General features: G+C 42.1%; 1 protein-coding gene across 1 annotated transcript; it reads left to right on the forward strand.

Moving 5' to 3' along the window:
- The first annotated feature begins 598 nt into the window (after nt 1–598).
- LOC143540211 (gibberellin 3-beta-dioxygenase 1-like) lies at nt 599–10,911 on the forward strand. The gene is made up of 2 exons (XM_077033334.1): nt 599–754; nt 10,241–10,911. The coding sequence occupies exons 1-2, from the start codon at nt 672–674 to the stop codon at nt 10,857–10,859; spliced, it is 702 nt and encodes a 233-aa protein (XP_076889449.1). The 5' UTR covers nt 599–671; the 3' UTR covers nt 10,860–10,911.
- The last annotated feature ends 1,125 nt before the right edge of the window (nt 10,912–12,036 follow it).

The following is a 12,036-nucleotide window of genomic DNA, read 5'->3' on the forward strand; positions in this document are numbered from 1 at the left end:
CATGTGTATGCCTTTTGGGTTGAGTGGTAAAAGAGAAGAGAGTTTTGGTAAAGTCTTTGTCCACTTAGAAGCAACATAAAGTTATAAATATTTGATTCTCATCAATTTGTTTGGCTTCTAATACTGAGTTTATCTAAAAAGATGAAAATTACCCGACTTAAAAAGAGCGTAACTTAACCCGTATATGAAGTTACAAGGGCATATGTAAGTAATGGACGGAAAGGTACCGACGAGCTGGATCACGTGGCAAACGCCATAGACACTTTAGTCCAACTATCCTAGGCCGTCTCCGAGAACTTATATGCCTCGGCCGAGCCGAAATAAAAAGGAATGTAGACCCTAACAAGTAACGAAATAATATAAGCAAAAAAAATTTTAGGCCTTGTAAATGGTTTTTTGTTTGGTTTAAACAATTAAATTTTTAAATGAACTTACTTGGTAAACTTTTTGTATAAAAATAAGGTTAAAAATTTTTTAAGTGAGACTAGAGCCTACAACCTTTTAATTGGGAGTCATACCCCTTCGCCACTTGACCAAGTTAGTTATTATATAATTAGGGTAAAACATTAAATATACTTTTTTTTCATAATTAAAAGCTCCAAGCTGCTCGAGCTCCAAATGGCGTTTCCGGCTATGGAGTCGCAAGGATAGCGTCGTTTTTCCCAAAACTTATGTGGTCCGAAGGGTTCACCATTATCGGATCACCATATGAACATGCGCGTAAACTCTGGCCTAGTTATTATAGTAAATTTTGGTAAGGGTTAATATCTTGATGCATACACTAAGATTTGCATGCATGACCATTGTAGCATCTGCCCTGATCCGACCCGACCCAGGTACCCGTTTCTCTGACCCGATCTCTTTCTTTTATGATTTAATATTTATTTATACTTATATTTTACTTTTAATAATAATAATATATTTTCCTTCCCGCCTCTTTCTCTCTCTTTCTTTCCGCCGTCCCGTCCCTCTTCCTTCTCTCTTTCCGCCTTCTTTTCCCCCTTGTCGCCGTCCCGCCCTTACGCCTTGTTTCCCTCTTTTTCTTCTAACTCTTTGCTTGTACTTTGTTCCTTCCCGCCCAAGGTTGTCTGCGCAGCTCCACGCGCCAGACTCCTTACAAGGAAGCCTGCGTGAAGACCATCTGTTCCAGCGATACGCGAGACGAACTCTTCTCGCAGTGCGCTAAGAATTGTAATTCTTCTCGCAGCGCGCGAGGAACGGTAGTTCTTCCCGCGACGCGTTAAGGATTTGTAGTTCTTCTCGCAGCGCGCTAAGAATCGTAGTTCATCCCTCGACGCGCGAAGAATTATAGTTCTTCCCGCGGCGCGCTAGGAATCATAGTTCCTCCCGCGGCGCGCTAAGAAATGTGATTCTTCCCGCGGTGCGCTCGAAGCTGTCTCGCGCTATGTCTTGAGTCATTTCTTCTGTTTAATCTAGCCGTTTGCTTCTGTGATGTCTTATCTTTTGAGCTGTTGACCTAATCTGCTTTATGTCTGAAAAGTTACTTTCGGCGCAGCATGCGCACCAACCCCATTGGTTGGCAGAAAAAGTGACTGACATTATCTTTGGAGATCTGCTTTTTCCATGCTTGACCAGTACCTTTATCTGACCCTCCCATGCCTTTTTACTGTTCCCTGTCAGCTTTATCTTGCCCCCTGCAGCTGCCATATCTTTTGATATCTTTTGCTTTTGGAATCTTTTGCTTTTTGAGATCTTTTCCCCTTTTCTAGGGATTGTGTTCCCTAGGGTTTCTCTATAAATAATAGTATTATTTTTCTTAACACTACACACACAAACACTTAATCTCTCCTGTTCTCCTTGCTCTCTCTGCCGCCTCCCTCTCTGCCTCCGTCTTCCTCCCTGTTCTGCCCTGCTTTTCCGGTAATATATATATATTATATATAATAATTTACTTATTAATTATGCTAACTTGTAATCAAGACCTAAAACAGATCATTAAAACAATAATATTTAATTATAGGTTAACTTGTGCTTGTTTAAAGTTGGTTCTTGCTTTATCTTACACCGCATCGTTTATCAAGTGAGTAATCTCGTATCTAATCCCTTTTTGCTTTTAATGTTTTGGGATGTTCATGTGTTCATACAAACTTAGAGTCTTAAACTGTTTATGGACTTTAGTCGCGCAGTATCCCATGTGTTGAGGACGTAGACTTGGCTGTTTATTTGTATGTGTGGATCATTAACCGTCTTGTCGGTCTATTCCGCAGTTCTCATGGTACCATTAGATGAACACGGGAGAACTATCGTTTATGATTTTCTCTTTTGTTTGCACATGCACAGTTTGTCTTGTTTGTGAGCTCAATTGTGAGCACTGGCAGTCTATGAATCTTAGAGTTGGTCCCGATCGGATTACACCCTTGTTGAAAACCAGACATACACATGTTGCGCGCAGATTTATTGTTATCTATGTATTGTATTAAACTTGATTTCTCACCAACACGCAAGTGTTTGACGTTTATTTTAACACATGTTCAGGTTTGCAGTAGCTGTTTTGGAGCTTGTGGACACGTAGGAAGTTTTCTTTATTTTGGACCTAGATTAAAATGTATCAAGACAAGTTTTTGCTATTCGAATATTAAGATTTATAATATATTGATTTATGATGATTTACGTTATCTTATGTTTACCTTGCGCGTGCGCGAATGAATGTATTTATTAAATATTGACACCCAAATAGTGTCACGAGTAATGAAACAATATGTGGCGCCCCGATGTATAATCCGCCTTTGGTCGGGGTGTTACAGATTGGTATCAGAGCTCGTTGACTTTAGGATAGGTGGTTAGACGTAACGGCCTAGAATACCTAAGAGTCCCTTCTCGCGCATGAGAGAAATCTCATGTTTGCGCGATTATTGTTAATTACTCGTTATTTATGAATATGCTCGCGCTTGCGCAGTATATGATTTTATGTTTTATTCCGCGATATTTCGATTTTTGTTGAATTTCGATTTTTATTGATTTTACTTACATACTCGTTTGTTGGATTTGAAAATCCGAAAAGTCATGGTGATACATGAATAGTTGATTTTCAATTTCCATTTACGATTATGTTCTGAGGTTGGAGACTTGAAAAGTCATGGTGATACATGAATTGTCAGCCTCCAATACTCATTTTCTTGTATGTTTTATATTGAAGATTGAAAAGTCATGGTGATACATGAATCGTCAATCTCCAATACTCGTTTGCTCGTATATTTTAAATTGGGAATTCGGAAAGTCATGGTGATACATGAATTGTCGATTTCTTGATTCGAATTTGTTACCTTTATTAAGTCTGCATTTAGGGTCATTTATTTTACTTTAACTTTTGACAGTAACTAACTCCGCGAAACCAAGCTTTATAAGGTTATACTTTACGCTAAAACCAATATATTAACTAAAATTAAAACTTTTATAGAATGCCTCCGCTATCTCGTCGCCATCTCAAGAAGAAAGAAGTCGCGCGCAGACGTTCGCAGCAACGTTCCCAGGAAATGGCCGCCGCAATAGCCCAAGCTTTGAGCCAAAACAGTACCAACACCTCTGGTTACAACATTAAGTCCTTTAACGCGGGTAACCCTCCAAAGTTCACAGGTCTTGAAGGAGCCACCGTGATGCTCCAGTGGCTTGAGAAAATAGAAAACACTTTCCTCCACACCCAATGCCCTCCTGACAGAGGAACCCTATATGCTTCCAGTGTCCTGGAATCTAGAGCGCTTACATGGTGGAATGGAGTAGCTCATGCGCGTGGCGCAGAAGCTGCTTCTAGCATGCTCTGGGAAGAATTTAAGGAAATTCTGACGCGAGAATTCTGCCCTCCCAACGAAGTTAAGCGCTTGGAGGAAGAATTTTGGAATCTTAAGCAATACAGCGGTGAAGCGCGCGAGTACGCGACGCGTTTCCATGAACTGAGCCTGCTTGTCCCTCACCTTGTTACCCCTTCCCGCCGAGCCATAGAGAAATTCCTTGGGGGTCTCCCCATGGAAATTCAAGATTCTGTATGGGCCAGAAACCCAGTAACCCTCTCTGACGCCATCGAATTGGCCGCTGTGCTCAGCGACAACCATGTCAGAGCAGGAACCCTGTTCCTGCGAGGAACTGAGAAGACCAAACCCACCAAAACTGTCCCTGAACCCGCAGAAACCAAACCTGAACCTTCAAACCATAACCAGAAACGTAGGCGCAGACAAGCTTACGCGCTTACCAACCCGCCCATAGTCCAGCAACCCATCTACCAACCTCCAGTTTACGCTCCTAACCCACTGTCAGCCTACCCAACACCTCCTGTAGCCCACAACTATGCCTTAACCAATCCCGCACTCCCTGCCCCGCCACTTAAGAAACCTTATACAGGAAACCACCCCTTTTGCCCAACCTGTAGACTCCACCACCCACCTCAAGTCCCATGTCGACTTTGTAACCGATGTGGCCGCGCTGGTCACCTTACAGAAAACTGTAGAGTCCTTCCCGCCAATCCAATTGCGCCAACACCACCAGTCTACCCGCAGAACCCACAACCAACCTACCAAAACCCACGACCCAGATCGTGCTTTAACTGCGGTGATCCCAGTCATTTCCAGAACGCGTGCCCAAGGCTACAAGTTCAGATTACGCAAGCGAATCCGGTGAACCAGATTTCAAACCAAGTGACGCGTGGACGAGCTTTTAACATAACCGCGCACCAAGCGCAAACGAATAATGACGTAGTTAATGGTACATTTTTGCTTAACGGATTTTATGCTTCTGTACTTTTTGATACTGGCGCCGATCGAAGTTTTATCTCTCGCGCCTTCGAGCAGAAGCTTGCGCGACCGCGCAACGATTTAAAAGAAGATTTTTCAGTTGAATTGGCTAATGGCGAAACTGTTTTAATTAACTCTGTGATTAAAGATTGCACGCTTAACCTTAACGAAAACGATTTTCTGATCGACCTCATCCCCATGCCTCTTGGAAGCTTTGATGTTATTATTGGTATGGACTGGCTTACGCATAATCGCGCCGAAGTTATTTGCGCCAAGAAGATGATTCGCATACCTCGAGAAAATGGTGATCTTCATATCTACGGCGAGAAACCCTCCCGCGGTCTTAAGCTTATGTCTTGCGCCGAAGCCCAAAGACTCATGCGGAAGAAGTGTATTGCATTTTTAGCCCATGTGGTCAAACCCGATGAAGGAAAGAAGAAGCTTCGCGATATCCCTGTTGTGCGTGATTTCCCTGAAGTTTTTCCTGATGATCTTCCTGGTATCCCTCCCGCTCGTGAAGTCGAGTTCCGTATTGATCTTGTCCCTGGTGCTTCCCCCGTAGCCAAATCTCCTTACCGTCTTGCGCCCGCTGAGATGCAAGAATTGGCAAGCCAACTTCAAGAGTTGACTGCTAAAGGATTCATTCGCCCTAGCTCTTCGCCCTGGGGTGCTCCGGTGTTGTTCGTTAAAAAGAAAGATGGATCGTTTCGCATGTGTATTGATTACCGCGAGTTGAACAAACTCACCATTAAGAACCGGTATCCCTTACCGCGTATTGACGACCTCTTTGATCAACTCCAAGGTGCCTCTTGTTTCTCCAAGATTGATCTCCGCTCTGGCTATCACCAGTTGCGCATCCGCGATGAAGATGTTCCGAAGACTGCTTTTCGAACTCGTTATGGCCATTTTGAATTCTTGGTCATGTCCTTCGGTTTAACCAACGCACCCGCCGTTTTCATGGATCTAATGAATCGGGTGTGTAGGCCTTTCTTGGATAAATTCGTGATTGTGTTTATCGATGACGTTCTGATTTATTCTAAGACCAAGGCCGAACATGAGCAACATCTCCGTTTGGTATTGCAAAAGCTTAGAGCCGAGCAACTCTTTGCTAAACTTTCCAAGTGTGAATTTTGGTCTGATGAAGTACAGTTTCTTGGCCATGTTGTGAACAAGATGGGTATTCATGTCGACCCATCCAAAATTGAAGCAATCAAGAACTGGATTACGCCATCTACTCCTTCCGAGAACCGTTCCTTTCTGGGCTTAGCTGGTTACTACCGGCGATTCATTTCGAACTTCTCAAAGATCGCTTTGCCTTTAACAGCTCTAACGCACAAAGGTAAACCGTATATTTGGGGCTCGAAGCAAGAAGAAGCCTTTCTAACGCTCAAGCGTTTGTTGTGTGAAGCTCCTGTCCTTGCGCTACCTGAGGGTAATGATGATTTTGTCGTGTACTGCGATGCCTCCAACCAAGGTCTCGGTTGTGTTCTTATGCAACGAGGCAAGGTTATCGCTTACGCATCGAGGCAACTCAAGGTTCACGAAAAGAATTATACAACTCACGATCTCGAACTTGGTGCAGTTGTTTTTGCCTTGAAGATCTGGAGACACTACCTTTATGGTACTAAGTGTATCCTCTACACTGACCATAAAAGCCTTCAGCATATCTTTGATCAGAAGGAACTTAACATGAGGCAACGCCGATGGAACGAACTCATCAGCGATTACGATTGTGAGATCCGGTATCATCCTGGTAAGGCTAATGTGGTAGCCGATGCGCTCAGCCGAAAACCCTGCCAACTTAACTGTATCTTGCCGCGCACGCAGCTTCACTTCGCGCCGATTCAAAGCAACCTTGAATCGCGTATTCGTGACGCGCAGCGCGCATCCATCAGTAATAGTAACCTTCGCGCCGAGTTAGCGTGTGGCGCGGAAGCACATTTTGTGCCTAATCTGAGTGGAATTCTCTGCTATCTTAATCGCATCTGGATTCCCTTTGATGAGAATCTTCGCGCTGATATCCTGAGTGAAGCACACAAATCTCGGTATTCCGTTCATCCTGGCGCTGATAAGATGTACAAGGATTTGCGCATTACTTATTGGTGGCCCGGTATGAAAAAGGATATTGCTGTGTTCGTAGCTAGATGCCTGACTTGTTCTAAGGTAAAAGCTGAACACCAACGCCCATCTGGTTTGCTCGAACAACCAGAAATTCCTACGTGGAAATGGGAAAGTATAGCAATGGACTTTATTACCAAGTTACCTTTGACAGCAAGCAAACATGATAGCATTTGGGTAATAGTGGATCGTTTGACTAAGTCTGCTCACTTCCTGCCCATTCGTGAAAACTACCGTGTTGAGCATCTCGCGCAGCTTTATGTCAAAGAGATTGTCTGCCGCCATGGTACTCCTTTGAGCATCATATCCGATCGCGATGGCCGTTTTATATCTCGCTTTTGGAAATCTCTCCAATCTGCGCTAGGAACTCGCTTGGACATGAGTACGGCATATCATCCTCAGACTGACGGTCAGTCTGAGCGAACTATTCAAACTCTTGAGGATATGCTCCGATCTTGTGTTCTTGATTTTGGAGGTAATTGGGATTCACACCTGCCTTTGATTGAGTTCTCTTATAATAACAGCTATCATTCCAGTATCGGTATGGCCCCATTTGAAGCACTTTACGGTCGTAAGTGCCGCTCCCCGATCTGTTGGAGCGAAGTGGGTGAAACTCAAATCACAGGACCCGAACTTGTTCAAGAGACAACCGATAAAATCGCCAAGATCCGTGATCATCTGCTGACTGCCAGAAGCCGACAGAAGAGTTACGCAGATCGTAGGCGAAAGCCTCTCGAATTTCAAGTTGGTGATCTTGTTCTCCTCAAAGTGTCGCCCTGGAAGGGTGTTGTCCGCTTTGGGAAGAAAGGTAAGCTTGCTCCTCGTTATGTTGGTCCATTCAAGATTCTCGCGCGTGTAGGAAAAGTTGCCTACAGACTAGACCTGCCGCCCGCGCTCAGTAATGTGCATCCAACGTTCCATGTATCCAATCTCAAGAAGTGTTTAGCTGACGAGAACCTTCACATTCCACTTGATGAAGTTCAAGTTGATGAATCCATGCATTTCGTCGAGAAGCCTGTTGAGATTATGGATCGCGAGGTTAAGCAAACCAAGCGCAGTCGTATCCCTATCGTGAAAGTTCGCTGGGAGTCCAAGCGCGGAGCCGAGTTTACATGGGAAAGGGAAGATCAAATGAAGATCAAGTACCCGCACCTGTTCTCTGCGCAACCTACTTCGAGATAAATTTCGGGACGAAATTTCTTAAAGTAGGGGAGACTGTAGCATCTGCCCTGATCCGACCCGACCCAGGTACCCGTTTCTCTGACCCGATCTCTTTCTTTTATGATTTAATATTTATTTATACTTATATTTTACTTTTAATAATAATAATATATTTTCCTTCCCGCCTCTTTCTCTCTCTTTCTTTCCGCCGTCCCGTCCCTCTTCCTTCTCTCTTTCCGCCTTCTTTTCCCCCTTGTCGCCGTCCCGCCCTTACGCCTTGTTTCCCTCTTTTTCTTCTAACTCTTTGCTTGTACTTTGTTCCTTCCCGCCCAAGGTTGTCTGCGCAGCTCCACGCGCCAGACTCCTTACAAGGAAGCCTGCGTGAAGACCATCTGTTCCAGCGATACGCGAGACGAACTCTTCTCGCAGCGCGCTAAGAATTGTAATTCTTCTCGCAGCGCGCGAGGAACGGTAGTTCTTCCCGCGACGCGTTAAGGATTTGTAGTTCTTCTCGCAGCGCGCTAAGAATCGTAGTTCATCCCTCGACGCGCGAAGAATTATAGTTCTTCCCGCGGCGCGCTAGGAATCATAGTTCCTCCCGCGGCGCGCTAAGAAATGTGATTCTTCCCGCGGTGCGCTTGAAGCTGTCTCGCGCTATGTCTTGAGTCATTTCTTCTGTTTAATCTAGCCGTTTGCTTCTGTGATGTCTTATCTTTTGAGCTGTTGACCTAATCTGCTTTATGTCTGAAAAGTTACTTTCGGCGCAGCATGCGCACCAACCCCATTGGTTGGCAGAAAAAGTGACTGACATTATCTTTGGAGATCTGCTTTTTCCATGCTTGACCAGTACCTTTATCTGACCCTCCCATGCCTTTTTACTGTTCCATGTCAGCTTTATCTTGCCCCCTGCAGCTGCCATATCTTTTGATATCTTTTGCTTTTGGAATCTTTTGCTTTTTGAGATCTTTTCCCCTTTTCTAGGGATTGTGTTCCCTAGGGTTTCTCTATAAATAATAGTATTATTTTTCTTAACACTACACACACAAACACTTAATCTCTCCTGTTCTCCTTGCTCTCTCTGCCGCCTCCCTCTCTGCCTCCGTCTTCCTCCCTGTTCTGCCCTGCTTTTCCGGTAATATATATATATTATATATAATAATTTACTTATTAATTATGCTAACTTGTAATCAAGACCTAAAACAGATCATTAAAACAATAATATTTAATTATAGGTTAACTTGTGCTTGTTTAAAGTTGGTTCTTGCTTTATCTTACACCGCATCGTTTATCAAGTGAGTAATCTCGTATCTAATCCCTTTTTGCTTTTAATGTTTTGGGATGTTCATGTGTTCATACAAACTTAGAGTCTTAAACTGTTTATGGACTTTAGTCGCGCAGTATCCCATGTGTTGAGGACGTAGACTTGGCTGTTTATTTGTATGTGTGGATCATTAACCGTCTTGTCGGTCTATTCCGCAGTTCTCATGGTACCATTAGATGAACACGGGAGAACTATCGTTTATGATTTTCTCTTTTGTTTGCACATGCACAGTTTGTCTTGTTTGTGAGCTCAATTGTGAGCACTGGCAGTCTATGAATCTTAGAGTTGGTCCCGATCGGATTACACCCTTGTTGAAAACCAGACATACACATGTTGCGCGCAGATTTATTGTTATCTATGTATTGTATTAAACTTGATTTCTCACCAACACGCAAGTGTTTGACGTTTATTTTAACACATGTTCAGGTTTGCAGTAGCTGTTTTGGAGCTTGTGGACACGTAGGAAGTTTTCTTTATTTTGGACCTAGATTAAAATGTATCAAGACAAGTTTTTGCTATTCGAATATTATGATTTATAATATATTGATTTATGATGATTTACGTTATCTTATGTTTACCTTGCGCGTGCGCGAATGAATGTATTTATTAAATATTGACACCCAAATAGTGTCACGAGTAATGAAACAATATGTGGCGCCCCGATGTATAATCCGCCTTTGGTCGGGGTGTTACAACCATAACCCTCTAGTCACCGGAATTTGTTGGATTTTTATACAAAAAAATTTATGATCTTTTGTTAAAAGAAAAAAGAAAAAAAAAAGCACATGTTATGCATAGAAAACTGAGAAGAAAACGTTAGAATAAAAGGTTCTGGTTTCGTCACCTGATCCAGTTTTGTCACATATGATATTGATTTTTGGTGATTGATCTATTGCAGTGATGTGACTGAAGAGTATAAAAATGAGATGAATAAGTTTGCGCAAAGACTCATGTTATTAATGTTGGGATCCTTGGGTGTGACAAAGGATGATGTAAAATGGGCTAGCATACAAGGAACATCACCAGCTTTGCAACTAAACTCATACCCAGCGTGTCCGGATCCAGACCGAGCCATGGGTCTAGCGGATCACACCGATTCAACCCTTTTAACCATCCTTCACCAAAACAACACAAGTGGACTCCAAGCTCATAAAGAAGGAACCGGTTGGGTCACAGTCCGACCTATACACCATGCACTTGTTGTCAATGTAGGTGACCTCTTTCACATACTATCCAATGGTTTGTACATAAGTGTCTTGCACCGAGCCATGGTGAACCGAACCCAACACCGCTTGTCAGTGGCTTATCTTTATGGACCACCTTCTAATATTCAAATCTCACCTCTTCCAAAACTAACAGACAAAGTTCACCCTCCTCTTTACCGACCGGTTACATGGAGCGAGTATCTTGGTGCAAAGGCTAAACACTTCAACAAGGCGTTGTCTTCGGTCCGATTATGTGCACCTATAAATGGATTCACCGATGCAAACGATCATAGCGGTGTACAGGTTGGGTGAATAAGTGTATGGAACATTTTTTGTCCATAATAATGAGGATAATGTTTGTATGAAAAGAGAGAGCATAAAGAAACAAACAACTGTTTTTGGATCTTTGTCTTGATGTAAGATTATAAATATTGAAAGGATGCATTAAAGTATCGAGTAAACGACACACAGCCGACACATTTGTGCCTCGAATAAGAAGGAAGATCCTCCTCCAAAGAAAGATCAAATTGGCTAAATCATTGAGTCTAATACAGGAGGGAAAGATGCTTGAAATTATTAACATTATCATAAATTCCAATTTGAAAACTCCAAAAAACTGAGCAAAACCTCCAAAATGGAATAGATTTGAAGTAGAAGCAAATTGAAAGTTATAGAATGTGAGGTCATGGTTGTCTGTTTGCATTTGTCTATGTCCATATATATTAGCCACGTAAATGAGGTATTTTTGGCACATGCATATGGTCCTTACTCTTAGCCAATAATACCATTTATCATCATCCCTCCTGAAGGGAAAGTGTTAGTTTTTATAGTCTGGTTTGCTACAAAAATCCGCACCGTTGGAAGCAAGGACTTGATCGGCTAGCAATGTTAGGAGAAGGTAGATACGGTTCTACTCTTATTTAACTCACTCAAAAATTTCACATTTCATTTATGTCATAATTGAATAAAGAAATCATAAAACTTAAATAAAAATAACAAGGAAGATAGAAACAATAAATAAAGTTTTACTTGGTTTTCACTGAAAACTTGAGTAAGAAGTATACCTTTTTTAAGTTTTCTAGAATTTGAAAGCCTTTCTTATTTCTTTTTTTTTTCTTTATTTGACCTACTTTAGCTTTTTTTGTATGAATGAAGCATTATTATATAAATCTCTATCTTAAAAAATGTCTAATGGAAATATCTAGAAATCTAAATGGAAAAATAACATAACTAACAGAAATCATATGAATAAATAAATTCTAAAAAAACAAATTTGAGGGTCTCTCTGAAAGAAACTTCTCATTATAGAAGTAAAGTTTTCCTAGATCTTATCCTTTTCAGACCCTACCAATAGCTTTTGTTATTTGTGAGATTTACTGGATACAGTTGTTATTATAGATTTGGTTCTAATCGGTTTTGTTGATGGTATTGTATCATATTGGCTATCTTTTTACTGAGTTGTTGATAGAAATTGAATATCGATATAAAT

The sequence above is a fragment of the Bidens hawaiensis genome, unplaced genomic scaffold (genome assembly GCF_021521415.1).
Source record: "Bidens hawaiensis isolate Kalapana, Puna unplaced genomic scaffold, B.hawaiensis_p1.1 tig00012182_1, whole genome shotgun sequence".
Taxonomy (NCBI): Eukaryota; Viridiplantae; Streptophyta; class Magnoliopsida; order Asterales; family Asteraceae; genus Bidens; species Bidens hawaiensis.

Excerpts from the sequence above, each read along its gene's own strand:
- LOC143540211 (XM_077033334.1), top strand. The coding sequence starts at position 672 with ATGTGGTCCGAAGGGTTCACCATTATCGGATCACCATATGAACATGCG. Across the intron at positions 755-10,240 it reads AGTTATTATAGTAAATTTTG|TGATGTGACTGAAGAGTATA; the intron begins GTAAGGGTTAAT and ends GATCTATTGCAG.